Here is a 17,569-nt window from a genome sequence, read left to right on the forward strand (position 1 = left end):
GGAAATTCTACAAGGCCTTAAAATGAACAGGCACAGAAGGGGAGGCTAAGAAGATAGGTGCCATTCTGCTACTACTCAAAGCCACAGATTTAAGTTTAATGAGGAAAAAAAACCCCACAATATGCTGCTACCACCTTGGAGAGCAACATCACAGTGCCCCCCCCCCCACTTTAACAGCTATATAAGTAACCTCGGATTTGGGTGTTGGCACTTGGCACACAAACAGTATTGTCAGAACTTAAATGTTCTCAGGCCACAAAAGGGATGCATCCAAGGAATGTCCCACCAGAGCCAGATTGTCTTGACTAGTTCAGAGCATCACAGAATCTAAGAGTTGGGAGGGATTGTGGGAATCATCCATTTCAACCCTCTGCCCACTGCAAGAATCCCCTACCACACATATTATACGATGGACACATGGACACCAAGTCCATCCTTCCAGCCAAGAGAGCCCGCCACTTCCTCGGGCAGCCCTGGTGGTACAGTGGTTTGAATGCAAGATTGCAGGTTGACTCTGCTCACTGCCAGCAGTTCGATCCTGACCGGCTCAAGGTTGGCCCAGCCTTCCATCCTTCCCAGGTCAGTAAAATGAGGACCCAGATTGTTGAGGGGGAATATGCTGACTCTGTAAACCACTAAGAGAGGGCTGTAAAGCACTGCGGAATGATCCAGAAGTCTTATTGCTATTGTCAACATGGAACATTGGATTCTGGTTTTATGACCAACCAAATCCACCTCCTTGCAATTTAGACCCACCATTTCATGCCCCACCTTCCAAAGCACCTCTGAACAACTCTACATCTGTTTGGAAGCAGCTGTTGTGTCACCCCAAAATATTTTATTCTCCTGACTAAATATACCCAATCATTCCCCAACTGTTCCTCAGAGGTTTTTCTCCTTCCAGACCTCTTACCCGTTTGCTCCACTTTGTCAGGGTCCTTCCCAAGTTGCACAGCCCAGAGCTGAATTGTGTGTGTGAATTCTGATTAATGCAGGACGGAGAGGAACCAAGGCTTCTCTGAACTTGGCCATTAGATTTTTCTGTTGTTGCGGCCTAAGGTTTGGGGGGGTGGGGGGGTTGTTTTGTTTTGTTTTTTGCTTGTTTGTTTGTTTTGCAGCATCACCACCTTGGTTCGTGATTGGCCTGAATTCCTTTCTGCACCTACTGCCACCCATGTTGGGCTCCCCCCACCCCAGACTCTTGCCTTTGATCTCCCCTACCCAAAGGCAAGACCCCCATCTCTGTTGGAATTCACCTCACTGCTTTCTGCCCATCATTCAAGATCCCCCTGAAACTTGATTCCCTCCTCTGAGAGGTTCCTATTAGCTTCCCCAATCTTTGTATCATTTGCAAATGGTGGCCTTGCTACTTTCTCTGGCCAACTAAACTGATCCCCCTGTCATAAATGTTGATCAGGTCAGTTTGACATGGCTTAATTCTGCCAAGCCATGCCTTCCGCATTTAGCACGGCTAAATTTATTTATTTATTTACCAGATTTCTATACTGCACATCACACTTCCATGCCTCTGGGCAGTTTACCGGCAGAACAGTAAAATGACATAAAAGCAATAGTTAAAAACAAAGCTAAAAATCAGATTACTATATAGATAAAAAGGAAGAGCTGCAAAGTTAAAAAGGCCCAGGGAACGCCTTCAAACAAAGGCTCCCAGGCTGACGACTTAATGATCTGTTCCAGGTTCTGCCCCACATGGGCATCTGGGGTGCGAGTCTGCAATTACCCAAGTCAGCTGCTCTTCTGGGGGGCAGTGAAACAGCTTTCCTTCCGAAAAAGGGCCCTCCCGCCCTCCTTCTACCAGTATATCCAAAAAGGCCTGTTGTTACTTTTAGCTCTTCTTGCAAGCTACATTTATTTTCTATTTTAGCTTTCCTGACTTCCTTCTTCCAGCTCTTATGCCGATAGGCTTCCTTGGAGATTTTACCCATGTTCATTTCCTATGCCTTTTCAACTCTCAGCTCAGGGGAATGCTTGCTTCCTAACGTATTGTGGACCATACCCAAGTTGCACCCAGGCAACTTCCCTTCCTCTCCATCCCTCCCTGCACACTAAGATGCAACACCAGAGCCAGGGATTTGCAAAGTGGAATGGGGGATGGGGGAGAGGCAGAGACTTACAGTTACTGCTAAATCTTGTGCTGCCAAACACCTCCAGAAAAGAAAATGTCTTGAAATACCTAACACCACCACCTCCTCCTCCTCCTCCACTCTCTTTTTTTACAGTTTCTGAGTGTTGGTTTACATCTTATGACAGCAGCCAACACTCCCTGCCCTGCTGCTGAAGAGTGGCAAACTGACAGAAAGTCCTTCCCTCTCAAGGACGGGAAGAAAGCAGGTCAACATAGCTGAGAGATAAGGCCTTGGAGGCCTCCAAAGTCTAGGCTGTGTTACATTTCAATGAATTTTCAGTTTACAACAACTGAGAATGCAGCAATTGTACATTCCTCCACTTAAACTTTGTTTCACCAGCAGTAACTTCAAGATGGATTAAATTTCTGAAGTAGGAGCGATTTAGCTATTGGCTTGACCGGACAGAACAATTGTGTTCTTCTCTCAAACAGTTCCCTGAGAAGCTCCTTCTCTTCATGCTGCTTAAGGCCTCTTCCAAAGCCAATGAAGGATCACACGCAGCCCCTTCCTAGAGAATCTGCTCAAACAAGGACCCGGTTAGAAGATCAGTTATCAGGCACTCTATGATGGACACTTAAACTACTTCTTCTTTTATCTAGCGTATTCCCGCAGATACAGGCTCTGCTTTTTGTATCATTGAACGCCACTTTGCATGGTCAACTGCATCTCCGGGGCGCAGGCCCGTGGCTTGCATGTCTTTGTTGATGGTGCCTTGCCATCTCTGTTTTAGACACCCACAAGGTCGCCGACCATTGACTTCTAGTTGGTAGGCTGTCTTGGCAACGGTGGAAGGTGCTGCTCTCTGGACGTGTCCATATCAGTGGAGCTGGCCTTCTCTCATCTCCTCTGTAATTGGTGCCACACAGATGGACACTAAACAATTTTCTAAAAAATCTTGCTCTCTTTTCTACAATAAGCCCCAAGGCTGTACAATTACACACAATACCATAGAGGCAGTTCAGATGAATTAAAAATAAAATTAACCAGACCGATGGGCATTATGCATGTTCAACTTGGTAGGGTTCCAGCCAAACAAGTCCTCTCACAGAGATGTGTCAAATGCATCTCTGGTGCTGGATGGATGCACAGAGTCTCTGCTGAGGATATCGGTGGTCACTAGACCAACCCCCTCTAGTGCCATTTAGGGCACAATGTCTAAATAACTCCAGAAATATCTTCTGGAATCAACTTTTCCAAGAAGGATCAGAGCCACTGCCCAAAATTAAGTTCCACTCCCTTTCCAGTCATTTCACAAAGATACCATGCCTGACTGATATCAACAGCTATTGAGAGGCCCAGTTCTCAGCTATCGGAGCAGAAAAACAAACTTGGGAGAAACCTTCATCTTCCCACTATCACGTTTCAGCCAGCCAATCGCCAGTTTCATACACCAGTTCAGCATTCCCACAGCATCATCTGACTTAAATGCAAAGTATTTGTGCCAGCCAAACATCTCAGGCGACGGGAGTCAGACTGTTCCAGAGAAGGCCGTTTCTCCGTGAGGCCTGTTGGTTGAGGATCCTTCCAGATCCAGTTTGGTCAATGGCACGCAAAGCCACCTGTCAGGAAGCATTTTTCATCAGATAATGTTGATGTCTTTCTTGTGGCTTCTCCTAGACACAGAAACTGAGATAAAGTTTTGTAAAGTTGTATACAACTTCTATAATTGGGCAATATTTTTATTAGCACCACTTTAAATTGTTTGTCATGAATGATCAAACCACATGCATGGTGTTTTTTTTTTACTTCTTCAGATGACACGTTACACAAAATCATGAAATATGGAGAAAGTGCCAGACTAAGCAATAGTGACATTTCCGTTTTCAGAGCAGGGATGACATCCAGTGACTTAATGCACCTTGAAGCTACCAACCTCATGGCTGAATTCCTGAGTTTTCTCGCTTCTTCCTCAGACCCTCCTTCCACTTCTGTAGTATCTTTAACTTATTTACATTTCCTGTTTCTAAACCACCCATCTCCCTTTGAGAGGAGTTCCTGCTGGATAGTTCTGGATAGCTCAAAATGATGCTTTGACTGGCCCTGGTAAATGTATTGAACGTGACTTATCTTCCTTCTTGTTGCAGCGTTTTCTCCTTTATTATCCTTTTGTGTTACAGCCACCGCTAAGTAATGAATGTTGGGAAGAAGAGACAGGATAGCACATACAGTTGGTTAACATAGGAGCATGATGATGTCTAATAAATAATTTTTAAAGGATTCATTTATTTCTATAAATCTCTATAGTCCACCAATACTAGCCTATCACAGCCTTAAAATTATTCTAAACCTATTTCCTCGATAAGGGCAGTTATTCCCAGGCCTCTCCTTTCGTTTGGGATTTCCCGAAATCCCTCTCCCCGCTGACCTGGCAAGATGAATCCAATACAGGTAGTCCTCGACTTACAATGGTTTGCTTAGTGACTGTTAGAAGTTACAACAGCACTGAAAAATGACCATTTTTCACACTTATGACCGTTGCAGTCCCTCGTGGTCACATGACTTACATTTGGACGCTTGACAACTGATTCACATTTATGACGGCTGCAGTGTCTCTTGGGGGTCACATGATCACCTTTTGCAACCTTCTGAGAAGCAAAGTCAACCAGGAAGTCAGATTCACTTAGCAATCATGTTTAACAACTGCAGTGATTGACTTGACAAATGTGGCAAGAAAAGTTGTAAAATTGGGCAAAACTGACTTAACAAATTTCTCACTTAGCAACACAAATTCTGTGCTCAATTGTGGTCGTAACTCAAGGACTACCTGTATTGTCACCGTCTGATTGGCCAGCCCATTACTCCGTTTTCCCAGTTTCTCAGTTTTTGCCGTAATGGCTGCAACTCCTTCTATTATAAATACTGGGAAGTATAACCCAATATCTGGAGAAGGGCCCCAGGCTGAGGAAGATGGTGCGCTTATTTTATCTAACTCCACAAGCTACAGTGGATCTGAAGATTTTGCCACCACCTCGGCCTCTCCAACCTCCACTCAGTTTGTTGCCCTTTAATCCTCCCATCACCCTCAGCCCACAGGAAGCTACAGTACAGCATTCCTCATTTGGCTCAGACCTACAACAATGCTGATCCACCACTTCAGATGTGGAAGCTATAAAAGGGAGGGGGAGGAGGAAGAGGAGGAGGAGGAGATTGATGATGATGATGATGAGGGACCCCTGCTTGGAGATAGGTGAGGGGGAAAGGGAAGAGTGCCTCGATTCTTGTTTGCTTTGCTGGTCTCCCCATAGAGGAATTATGTTCAGATGGATCTATGCAGAACAAGTTAGAAAGGGGGCACCCAAGAGAAGAGAAGATGATGGTGTCCCTGGCTACCACAAATGGAATGGGGAGGGGTTCAGAGTTAATAGAGGACAGAAATGAGTGACGTTCAGTTGGATATCAGTCGTTCATGGGAACTGCCTGCCTCAGTTTCTCTGCTGGAGGCGCTGACACATCTCAGGGAGGGGGCAATGACAGATCCCACCCTGCAGAGAGTTGTTTTTTCAGTGAGTTTTGAGCTTGACAGAACAGCTCAATAGACCAGGGAATCCCATTTTCCCCAACTGTTCCACGTAATTCTTCTTTTCGGTTCTTGGGAAACAGGGCGAACCTTGGGAAGGATGCTGCATACAAACATCAAGGGAAGCTGGTGTGCTGGTGTGAGAAAAGAGGAATAGGGAAGAATAACACCTGTCTGTGTGGAGAGCCAATTTCCACACATTTTTTATTGTGGAATAAAAACAGTATGGGATTTTTTTCATGGATGGAAGCAAGCAATAAATATGAACTGTGGCAGCAACTAAGACCCCGTGCTGTACAAATGGCACCAAATCGTGAGCTCATTTAATGCCCAACATCTCCGTATTCTAATCCGCCCAAATTTCTTGCGTTCCCAACTGCTGACTCAAAACCTCCATTCAAAGAGAATAGGAAAATACGTCCTAAGAGAAATTAAATCTTTTGTAATAGAGATTAAACAGATTAAAATTAAAATTTTAGAGATTAAAATTAAACTTGGGTAGTTCACATCTGTATAAAGGATTTTCCATGCAAGAACCTTGTGGAAGTTACAAACCAGAACAGAATTTTTAAAAGGAGGAAACATCTCTTGTTTCCTAGGTCCCTTTAATCCTGAGGAAGCTGCAGAACCTCTTCAGGGAGAGAGGAGGGATCCCTGAAGGGCAGGAACTGGATCTCTTCTGTGGCCAAAAGTTTAGCAAGAACAAGGCAACCAAAACAGATGACAAACAGGCTGAGGTCTCCAAAACCCAGCCAGACCCTTTTCAAACATGTCTTGGATTTTGGCAATACCAGAAGAATCCGGTGTCAACTGATGGGGAAGGTATTGGTTAGCTTTGCAACCCTGCTAACTTAACTTTACTAGTGGCAAAGGGAACTATGAATTAGAACTGGAGAACGCATCTGCCTTGGGATGAAAGAAACCAGCTGTTCATTAGGACTTCTGCAAGCATTATAAGGTTAGTCTATAACACAGGTAGTCCTCCACTTACGTCCACAACTGAGCTCAAAATTTCTGTTACTAAGCAAGGCAAAGGTTAAGTGAGTTTTGTCCTATTTTACGACTTTTCTTGCCAAAGTTGTTAAGTGAATCACCTGCAATTGTTAAATTAGTAACATGGTGATTAAGTCAATCTGGCTTCACCATTGACTTTGCTTGGCAAAAGGTCGCAAAAGTGGATCACATGACCCCAGGATGCTGCAACTGTCATATATATGAGACAGTTGCCAAGCATCTGAATCTTGATCATGTGGCCATGGGGATGTTGTAGCAGTTGTAAGTATGAAAAATAGTTGTAAGTCACTTTTTTCAGTGCCATTATAACTTCGAATGTTCACTAAATGAACTGTTGTAAATCGAGGACTACCTGTATGGGAAGAAAGACTGGATGTAGAGTAAAACTGCTTCCTAGTCATGAGTCTCAGAATTTTATTATTTATCTCAACAGATGTATATAGCAAATACATAGCAAATAGGTCAGAGGTGTCAAACTCACGGCCTGCAGGGTAGATGCATCATATGCTGGTCATGCCCACCTCCGGTTTAATGAAGGGGGAAAAAGTTGCGATACATCACATGACGTGTCGTGAGTTTGACACCCCTGAAATAGGTGACTCTGTGTGGCCAACAACAGAATCAGCCAACCTACCAAAAATACAAAATACAGAATAAACAGGCAAGATAACCAGCACCACTAACTTCAGAACCCCAAACTGGCACTTCGATTCCCACACCCAGTAACACAAGCACACTTCAGGGCCTTGTGAAAAGCCGACTGGGACAGGGCCAAACTGACATCTGGGGGAGGGTGCCCCACAGGGCAGGCGCAGAGGGGAGACCTTTGCCCTGAATTGGTGGGCTCCATAGCAGGCGCCTCCTGCCAGATCTGAAGGGAAGGACACACAGTCAGGGAGACGGAACCCCACAAATCATCTGCCCCTGCCACAAGGGCTTTATAGGGGTCCACTAACACCTTGCATTTAACCAGGAAGCACACTGGCAAACAACGGAGCTCACAAAGCAAATGTGTAACAAGCAGAGCTCGAGAACCACCCGTGTCATTGCATATTGTACCAGTTGCTCTTCAAGGTCAGCCCTACATTACAGTAGTTCATCTGGAAGGTGACTACGGTGTCGGTGGCCATGAGCAGAGCCCCTTGGACCAGGGAAGGGTGCAGAGGGGACACAATATGATGCTCTGCAAAGGTTCTTCTAGTCACAATAGCTACCTGTGCAACCACATCCAGAGCAAGAGATGGAACCAGCAAGCCCTCAACCCAAAGCAGCTCGTTCTTGGCAGGGGTTTCAGCGTATTCTTTCCCCTACAGACTCCAGACACTCAGACAGAACCTCCATGGCATCACTCAGCTAGCCAGTGACAGAAAGTTGAGGATCATCAGAAAGTTGTTGACAGCTCACCCCATGTCTTTGGATGACCTTGCCCAGCACCCACAGGTCGAAGGCAGGTTGGGGTTGAATACCTTAAGTCAAGGAAACTCCAGTGCCCACCAAGCCAGTCCAGGAGTCAGCCTGGGAGGTTGTTACACAGCACGGAGGCTGGGACAATAAAATCAATTGGGATTGTTGATTCCTAACGCCCAGCCTATAAATACTTTCTTACAACCAGTTGACCACAAAATAGTGCCTCCAAATGTCCCCCAAGCTACATCCTGCCCATCCTGGGACATCGATGCCACATTCAAAAGATTTCTGCCCAAGTCTCCCGAAGGCCTGGTAAGGGATACCAGCCAAACCCATCCAATCTGAAGGATCCCCAAATTCATTGCCCAACTACTCTACCCACAGACTCTCACAACACCCTAAAAAACGTAGCCCACTCAACCACAGCCACACTCAGCATCCAATGAAACAAAAAGAAGTGATCAGCCACTAACTGAATCAATGTAAACTGTGCAAAGAAACTGTTGCAAAGATAAATCATTTTCAATTATACTGTTAAAGATGACCCCAAGAGTCTTTTATGAAGCAAGCAAAATAGTTCTGAATCCCTGCATAATACTAGTACCTGCTTTTAACAGAATAAAAGAATAACAGTTGGAAGGGACCTTGGAGGTCTTCTAGTCCAGCCCCCTGCTCAAGCAGGAAACCTTGTACCATTTCAGACAACTGGCTGTCCAGTCTCTTCTTAAAAACTTCCAGTGATGAACCACCCACAACCTTTTCACTGATGAATTGTTCTCAGTGTCAGGAAATTTATCCTTAATTCTAGGTTGGACCTCTCTTTGATAAGCTTCCATCTGTTACTTTTTGTCCTGCCCTCAAGTACTTTAGATCTCCTCTTCTGTGTGTCAGCCCCCCCAAGTATTGAAGACTGTTATCTTGTCACTCCCAGTACTTGTCTTCATTGGGCTAGACATACCCAGTTCCTGCAACCGTTCGTCATAAAGTTTAGTCATCCCCTAATCATGTTTGTTGCTTTTCACTGCAACGTTGGTATTGTGGTGACCAAAACTGGAGATATTGTTCCAAATGTGGTCTTACCAGTGCAGTACAAAGCAGCACTAACACTTCACCTGATCTTGATGCTATCCATCTGTAGATACAGCCCAGGACTGCATTGGCCTTTATGGCAGCTGTAGCACACTACTGGCTCACATTTAACTGACTGTTCACTAGGACTCCTAGATCCCTCTCGCAGTTGCTATTGTTGAGCCAGGTCCCACCTATTATATATGCATTTGGTTTTTCTCATCGATGTAAACCTTGCTTTTCTCACCACTGAATTTAATGCTGTTGTATAGGGCCCAGTGTTCACGTCTGCCAAGATCCTTCTGGATCTTGGGTCTACCTTCCAAGGTGTTAGCATTTCCCCCCTTTTGATACGAAAGGCCTCCAGCTGAATGCCACAACAGCCCGCTCTCTTGCTCTGTTCCGTGGGCTTAAGGGAAGGAGGACTATGCCGACCATTCGGACAGATGGCTCCGAGAGATAGAGTGGGTAGCCACCCTTACGTCCTCACACAGCAGAAGCTCTGACAGTGTCATCCCACAGCAACAGTCTCTCTTTGGGACTATTTTTGAAGATCAGGCAGGAGCTGCAATGGGACCAAGAAAAACCACTACTCACAGGGAGACCCATAATGGTAGAGCTCCACTATTTCACCGTTGATGCATGGATGCCCAAACCCCATTCAGAGTGGCGCTGGGCTGTGCCAGGGGTGGCTTGACCACACAGAACTCTCTCCATCCTGTCCAGCCTTCTAACAGGCCAATTGCATCAGGCATTCCAAGGGCTGGAAGGCAGCCTCTCCCCATCTTGGCCCTTACAGAGAGAGATCCCAACAGCAGATCTGCCCCTCCTCATGTCGTTGCCATAAGAAACCCATTGTGTGACCAATTATTGTGTGAAACCCATTATATGGAGGTTTGCAGACCTGCATTCACGTTCATTCCCATCTGCACAGTCCATAATGCTCACTCAGTGCACAGCTTGGCTCACTCAATGGCCAGCCTTCACCCAACCACAACTAGAACCACTCAACAGAGCTGACAAGTAATCCGGGAACTAAATGACAAGTGTACTAGGAAGCCCAGACCATTTTAACAGATTAACAGAGTTGGAAGGGACCTTGTAGGTCATCTAGTCCAACCCCCCCCCCCGCCCAAGCAGGAGACCCTTCACCATTTCTGACAAATGGCAGTCCAGTCTCTTCTTGAAAGCTTCCAGTGATGAAGTTCCCACAACTTCCAAAGGCAACTTCTGTTCCTTTGGTTGATTGTTCTGTCAGAAAATTCCTCCTTATTACAGCATTCAGACATGGTTACACCCCTCTGTCAGGCAAGCTGGCCTGTTTCCACCTCTCCTCTGTTTGTACAACAGCCAGATGTGCTCTTATCTTGTTTTTCACTGGCTGCTGCCTGAAAACTCTCTTGGCAGCCAGGCAGACACCTGCAATGCCATGCCATTTCCCAAGCTTCAAACCTCACAGGACCACTGAGGTCTCTTGGGAGCCTGCCTGATACCAGCAGCATCACAATAAACAGAAGCCTAATCCTTTTCTACATGTATTGTGACATCTCACCATGCTCCAAAGGGGCAGAATTTGTGGCACAATATCATGGCACCACTTTTGTCAGTTCATTACACAAAAGACTGCCAAATCTTGTGAGATTTCAGAATGCATATAGAAATCTCAGAGGAAAAGCCCAAAACCTGGTAAAAATTGAAGACTGCAGATGTGAAATTGACTGATGTCTCTCAAAAACGTACTAATGCAGGAGCTGTCAGGAAGCTTTTTCTAAAGTTTTCTCAGAATCTGCAGCTTAAATCCCATTTTCTGTATCCTGCACTCAAAACAGAGGGATGGGTGGCTCCCCTTGTTTGAGCAGCCATTATTGGATTATTTTGCCTGGGATGCCTGCCCCGAGCAAGGGGTCGAACACAGGGACCAGACAGCCTCTCTCAAAACTAGGATTTTATTAAAAGGCACCCAGAAGAGTCTCCGGTAGCACATCTATCTTCTCCTGCTGCGGCCTAGCAGCCTGGCATATTTTGGCACAGGGGCAGCCTTAGAAAAAGTCAGGGCACCAGAACAAGATGGGACCCCTTTCAGCTGATGGTGGACATCCACCAAAGAAACCACAAGAACTGCAGACAAATCCCCTCAAAAGGGAAGCAGATGGAAGGAAGGCACAGAGGGAGAGCCCGAGACACATGGACCAATTCAGCCATCAAGGGGCACAGGGAGATAAACAACCCTTGGATGCTATTCAGAAGAGACAATCCAAAAGCTCAAAGGGCAACAGAAAGCCCAGAACCCCTCCTTGCCAGTTATCAACCCCCAGAGAAGCAGGGATTAACCCCAGACAAAGACACCAGCCCAAGGAAGGATGTGCCAAGGAGAAAACAACCCCGACGGGGCAAAAGGCTGCATATCAACGGCACCGAGTCCGGCAACGGAGCGTTTCCAGCAACCCGCGCAGCTCAGGCAGCGCCCAGGCGCTTCTAGGGCGCCACAACCACAGGCGGCCTTTCCTCCGCGGCGGCTGGGGAGGGCCGGAGCCGCTCTCCGCACTGCGGGGCCGGGCGGGCTCACCTTGAACTCGCGGCTGTGCTGCGGCGTGTACTGGAGGGTCCAGAGGGCGCGCACCAGCTGCGCCAGCTGCTCCGTCACCTCCCCGGCGCGGGGCTCGGGCTCTGGCTCGGGCGGCGGGGGCGGGGCGGGCCCGCGGAACTGCTCCAGCGCCAGGAACTCGGCCAGCGGCTCCGTGTTGCTCAGGCACTGCAGCACGGCGTTCATGAAGCACGTGTTCCCGTGGTTGCGCAGCCCCGACACGCCGGGCACCAGCGCCGCGACGGCCGGGGGGCAGCAGGGCGCGCCGGGGGTCGCCGCCGACGGGGGCCCCGCCTGCTCGGGCCGCTCCTCCTCCCGCCGCGCTGCCGGGGGCGGCTGCTGCTGCTGCTGCTGCTCGGGGGGGGCCGGCGGGGCGGGGGGGGCGGGGGCGGCGGGGGTCCCGTGCTCGCCGCCCAGGTGCGAGAGCGTGGAGAGCGTCCGCAGCACGCGGCTCACCAGCCCGCCCAGCGAGGAGCCCCCCGCGCCGCGCCCGCGGAAGAGCAGCCGCTTCCCCAGCGACCGCTTCTCCTTCTCCTTGCCCGCCGCCGCCGCCGGCCCCGCGCCCGCCGCCCCGGACGCCGGCAGCCCCGGGACCGGCGCGCCGCTCACCCGGCCCGCCATGGCGCCTCTCCCGGCGGGCGGAGGGGGGGGGGCAGCGCCGCAACCGGGCCGGCGGGTCAGGCGGCGGAGGGCTCCGGCGGCGGCAGGGGCGGGGCGGGGCGGGGCGCGCACGGCGGGGCGTCACGCACGAAGCCGGCCGCGCCATCTCGGGGCCGGGCGCCGCGCTCTCTCTCTGCCGGGGCGGGCCGCCATCTTGGAGTCGGGCAGGCCTTAAAGGGCCCGCGCGGCCCCATCCCTATGGCCGAGCCTGGGTCCTCCCACAGCCCCTCCCCCCCGCTCTCCTGTAAGGGTGGGGGGAGTGCGCGGAGGGGCTTTTGGGCCCAGGAACCCCCCCCCACCCTCGAGACTCGGGAAGGAGCCACAGGCCGCCTCCGCCGCAGCCAGCAGGAAGGCCGGGGGGCCGGGTACCCTCCTTGGGTGGGTCCCCCGATCCGAATCCCCCCCACACACACACGCCAGGCACGGATCCGCCTTGAGCTGCTCCCCCCCGGCTGCCCCCCAGAATCCCCCCATCCTGGCTGCCTGGAGAGCTGGAGAGCCGGGCTGCCCATGTGAAGAAGCCCCGCGAGGGTTTCGAGGCAGACCGACTCAGGCACCGCTGGGGCTTCTGGAAAGGTGTTTGTTGCTGGGAGGGGGAGTAAAGTTTGAAAAAACGTCGTTTGTTGACAAAAAGACCCCCCAGTGGTGGAGGACAACCGGTCTGGAGGGTCATTCGGCTACTTGAGGAGGGCTGGCCCTTCACTTCTCAAGGCTGAACGTTTAAGGTTCCCTCCATCTCCTTTCTAATCTCTGGTTTTCTTGGTTGCCCTTTCCTGGACCTGCTCCAGATGATCTAAATGCCTCCCTTTGGTGCCCAGAGCCTGGGCTGCAGGGCAGCTCTTACCTTCCGTGGTCTGGACACTCAGCTTCTGCTGGGCACTTTAACATTCCGTTGGCCTCTCCTGCACAGTTACTGTAGGGTCTCCGGCTTGAGTGGGAGGGTTGGACTAGATGACCTATAAGGTCCCTTCCAACTCAGTTAATCTGTTACTTACTTATTTAAATGTATATGCCACCCATCTCATTCTATAAAGCAAACATGGCTGACTCACTCAGTTTGCAAACCAGAGAGCTCTGATTTAATACCATTTCTTAGAAGGAAACTTAAAATACCAGTGAGTACCCCACTTTCAAATGATACATTACATACACATACCTACGCACACAATTTAGGATGCTCTTTGTATGCAGCAGGCTGGAACTTGGACTCTTTTTGAAGAAAGGGCAGGCTGCAGCTGCTCACTGTTTTGGTTATTGTCATTCCGATCAGTATAAGAAGTTATTCTCACACTGTCTTTTCAATCGATTCTAAACTGATTTCCATCTGCCAAGACCCTTTGCAAAGATGGAAATAACTTTTATGCCTCCCTAGTGGCTAATAAGCCCATCTACTCAAGGCCTTAGATAGGCCCATGAACCAATCATTAGGATTGACCACCTGCAATCTACAAGGAAATGAATATTTTTGTCTGGCTTATTCACCAAAACTACAGTAGGAGTGAAGGCCTTACCACTTTTGATATATCTTTCATTCCCTCTCTTATAAGCCATTGTTTTGCCACTGGCCTTATCTGGCTGAGATCTGAGGAACACATCCTTTCTTGTATTAATTATGCCCCTGAACAAATCAACCCTCCCTCTCTTGTTGCTAAACTACTTCCAAAAATCATCCCTTGTTCAAACATGTCTTTGCCCGTCGGAGCTGATTAATTCCTCCTTTTTCTTTTGTTGACATCCTCCGTTCAGGGCTTCAAAACCTACTGCAAATTACACTAGTATTAAAGTAACCACCATTCAGTCTTCAACAAAGGACACGTTTCACTTTTCCCATTAGAGTTTTTTTTTTAAACGGTTTAAAAGCAGCTTGCAAGTCAACACATACATGAATGCAGTATTCAGTCATTTAAAGAAGAATTGCCATGACATGAATCTCAATTCAAAACTCTTATCATTCCTGAGTTGTTGGGTTTTTTTAATATTCCTGAAGACAGTCCAGAATCTGTTCAAATAATTTTACTTTTGAGTTTTTACGCATACTCATATTATAGCTACTTTTTTCTCAGAGATTGCTCCTCAACTCTCTTACTGAAATGGTTGCATTATTTTCTTCCACCATAGAGGCGATTGAAATGGGAACAGTCTGGATGTGTCTCAAGTGGGCATGCCAGCCTCGCTACCCTTCTCCATCCTAGTTCTTGGGATTCTCGACAATCCACTTTGTGCTTCTATCATTGTAGCCTGCAGCCTTCTGGATGAACCACCTGGTTCGAGAGTTGCAAGAAATCACAGTGTTTCTCGCAACTTTGCATACCTTCTTCCGTCTAGGTTATAGCAATAGCAATAGCACTTAGACTTATATACCACTTCACAGTGCTTTACAGCCCTCTCTAAGTGGTTTACAGAGTCAGCCTGTCACTCCCAACAGTTTGGGTCTTCATTTTACCCAGCTCGGAAGGATGGAAGGCTGAGTCAACCTTGAGCCAGTGAGATTCGAACTGCCGGATTGCAGGCAGCTGGCAGTCAGCAGAAGCAGCCTGCAGTACTGTATTCTAACCACTGAGCCACTACAGCCCATTATGAGGAAAACACAAAGGCAAAAAATACATGATGCTTCTTTGGATTCCAGAGGAGTTGGTGCCATTGGTTGTGCATCTCCACTTGTGCAATCAATCACTGCTAGAATAGAATACATTTCCCTCTTTTTCTAGTTACTTTTCAAAAAGGTTCAATCCGGTCTGCTGGTTCGCGAAGGAGTGCCCCAAGTGTCCAAATTTTGATCATATGACTACAGGGAGGCTCCAGTGGTCATAAGTGAAAAACGGTCATGTCACTTTTTCAGTGCTTTTGTAAATTTGAATGATTGCCAAATGAACTGTTGTTAGGTTGAAGATTACCTGTAGTGCTTTTTCGTTTTGTTCACTTGGCAAATCTTGACATCTTTGGCAATAACTCTTCACATCTTACAGAGGCATCTGCAAAGTGCGTGTCACACATGAAAACAGACAAAATTCTTTTTACCAAAACTTGCAAATACCCCTGACATTTTAAGAAATTCCTGGACAAATCTCTGCCTTAATATTCAATATTATATAATGCATTATTTAATTTACACAACAAGCTGTATAGTTTTCTATGTTTATTAAATATGATTCATTCGTTCCATCATTTTTCTTTTAGATGTTTATCAGTTTAATGTATATTTTTTCCAGTGAAGTTCTCTTGGTTTCTACTGCCTCAGACTTTTTTTCTGTTATAATTTCTCTGATATTTCCCAGAGAGAAATCCTTTTTTATTCCGCTTTTAAATACAGATGTCGCATTCTGCCCAGCGGTTCAAATTCAGAAAAGGTTTTTTTTTTAATCCTCTATCCTCAGGTGAAGTTTATTGACCTCTATCATTGCCAACTGTATGTTTTTATGGTTCTAAAATGAATAGAATAGAATGAATGAGCTGGAAGGGACCTCAGAGGTCTTCTAGTCCAGCTCCCTGTTCAAGCAGGAGATCCCATACTATTTCAGATAAGTGACTGTCTAGACTCTTCTTGACAGGATCCAGTTACCAGTAAATTTTTTGTGTTCTGCCCACTTCCATGGAGGCTGAAGTAACTGGGTGCCAAATATTGACTTTCTTTAATCCGTGTTTTAAATCTTTCCCTGAAGAAATCAGATCACATTTGAAAACAGCCTCTTTGAATCTGTCTCAGCAATCGGATCAGTCCTCAGACAGTCCCCACAGCATCTCCCTCCATCAGAGGGAGTTGCAGTTTCATGCATCTTCTATCTTGAGCTCCTCCAGTCTCCAGCATTTCTCTCACGGTTTCTGGATTTATGACTCACACCTGCCCTTCCCCTCATGTTGCTCTTGTTTCTCTTCTGCTTGAAGCCTTCGACCATTTGCATTCTCGAGCCAGCTCTGGGCTTCCCTTGTGGTCTTCCTTCTTCCATGCCTGGCACCTTCTCCTCTGGCTATGTGGACCTTTCTCAGGACACCTTCTGGCCAGGAGGTCCTTCTGGAGCTGCCCATCTCATGCTCTGAGGCTCCTTATGACCTTCAGCCCTCTTACTCACAGTACAGACCATATCTGGCCTTTTATTCACTTTCACTCCTTTTCAAAATGTTTAACATGACCATCGCTACCCAGAGCCCTTCCTTGAAGGAGATGGGCAGTCTGGAAACATGATAAATACATACATGCATACATACTTTATTTTTCAGCTGTTAAAAATTTCCCCACTCAATTTTTATAATAGGAGTATACCATATAATTTACCCCTGAATAAGCAGTCTTCCTTGAAGCATTTTGATTGCACCATTAGTAAATAAAGCAATAATAATAGATATAGAATAGAATAGAATATATAAATAGCTCTACTTTTTCTATTACTTTCTATTGTATCTTTAGTGAATTGTCTATTTTTCTTTCTGCTTGCGTCCCATTGAATCAGCAGCTTAACTTTGACCTTCAAGGTTTCTTACAGCCCCCAACAAGTTGATTGTTTCCTCCCAAGAACAAGCTGCGAGGCTCTTGGGTCAGGGGGCAGCCGCCATGGAAGCCCACCAGGTGCTGATGGCAAGAAAAGACACACCAGGAAGGGAAGGAGAGAAAAAGGGGAGAAGCAGCCTCATTCTCAGGGCTCTCCCCACACACACAGGCTGCTGATGCCCAACAATTATATCTGCTGGGACGGCCGGTCCCTGCAGGAAACGCTTGGGCCCCGTGGATCAGGCAACACTCTGCCTTGGCCAGGCACACAAGATTTTCAGGTTTCAGTGGCTTTAGGGAGGAAGGCCACCATTGTTATAAATTCATTCATAAATGCCAATGCAGAACAAAGCTTTTTTTATTGGGCTGTGAGAAACACCCTTAACGGTGTTTCAAACCTGATTTAACTTTTTGAAGAGTGTTCCCTCGAAGGAAGGCTCCTTTGTGGAGTCTTTGGTGCTCCCTGAGTGTGGATGTTTTCTTGCAGACATTTCATTACCTGATTAGGTAACATCTTCAGTACTAGAAGGGAATGAGGTTTGTTTTCTGTTCAGCTTGCCCTGCCAGTGTTGGTGTGGGTGTGGCTTTCTCCTTGGTAATTCCTTGATTAGGCTGTTGTTTATTGTTCAATTGTTTCTCTGGTGTTAATCCCTGCTTATCTGGGTGTTGGCTGCTAGAGAGGATATGTT

General features: G+C 47.4%; 1 protein-coding gene across 1 annotated transcript in view; it reads right to left on the bottom strand.

The window, feature by feature from the left end:
• The window catches only part of USP31 (ubiquitin specific peptidase 31), a 34,621-nt gene extending 22,248 nt beyond the window's left edge, over positions 1 to 12,373 (bottom strand). The window contains exon 1 of the mRNA XM_087878791.1: positions 11,720 to 12,373. Coding sequence (XP_087734917.1) covers positions 11,720 to 12,358 — 639 coding nt within the window. The 5' untranslated portion in view covers positions 12,359 to 12,373. The remainder of the gene's footprint in view (positions 1 to 11,719) is intronic.
• Positions 12,374 to 17,569: the final 5,196 nt, after the last annotated feature.

The sequence above is a fragment of the Pantherophis guttatus genome, chromosome 14, assembly GCF_059756535.1.
Source record: "Pantherophis guttatus breed Tessera chromosome 14, ASM5975653v1, whole genome shotgun sequence".
NCBI lineage: Eukaryota > Metazoa > Chordata > Lepidosauria > Squamata > Colubridae > Pantherophis > Pantherophis guttatus.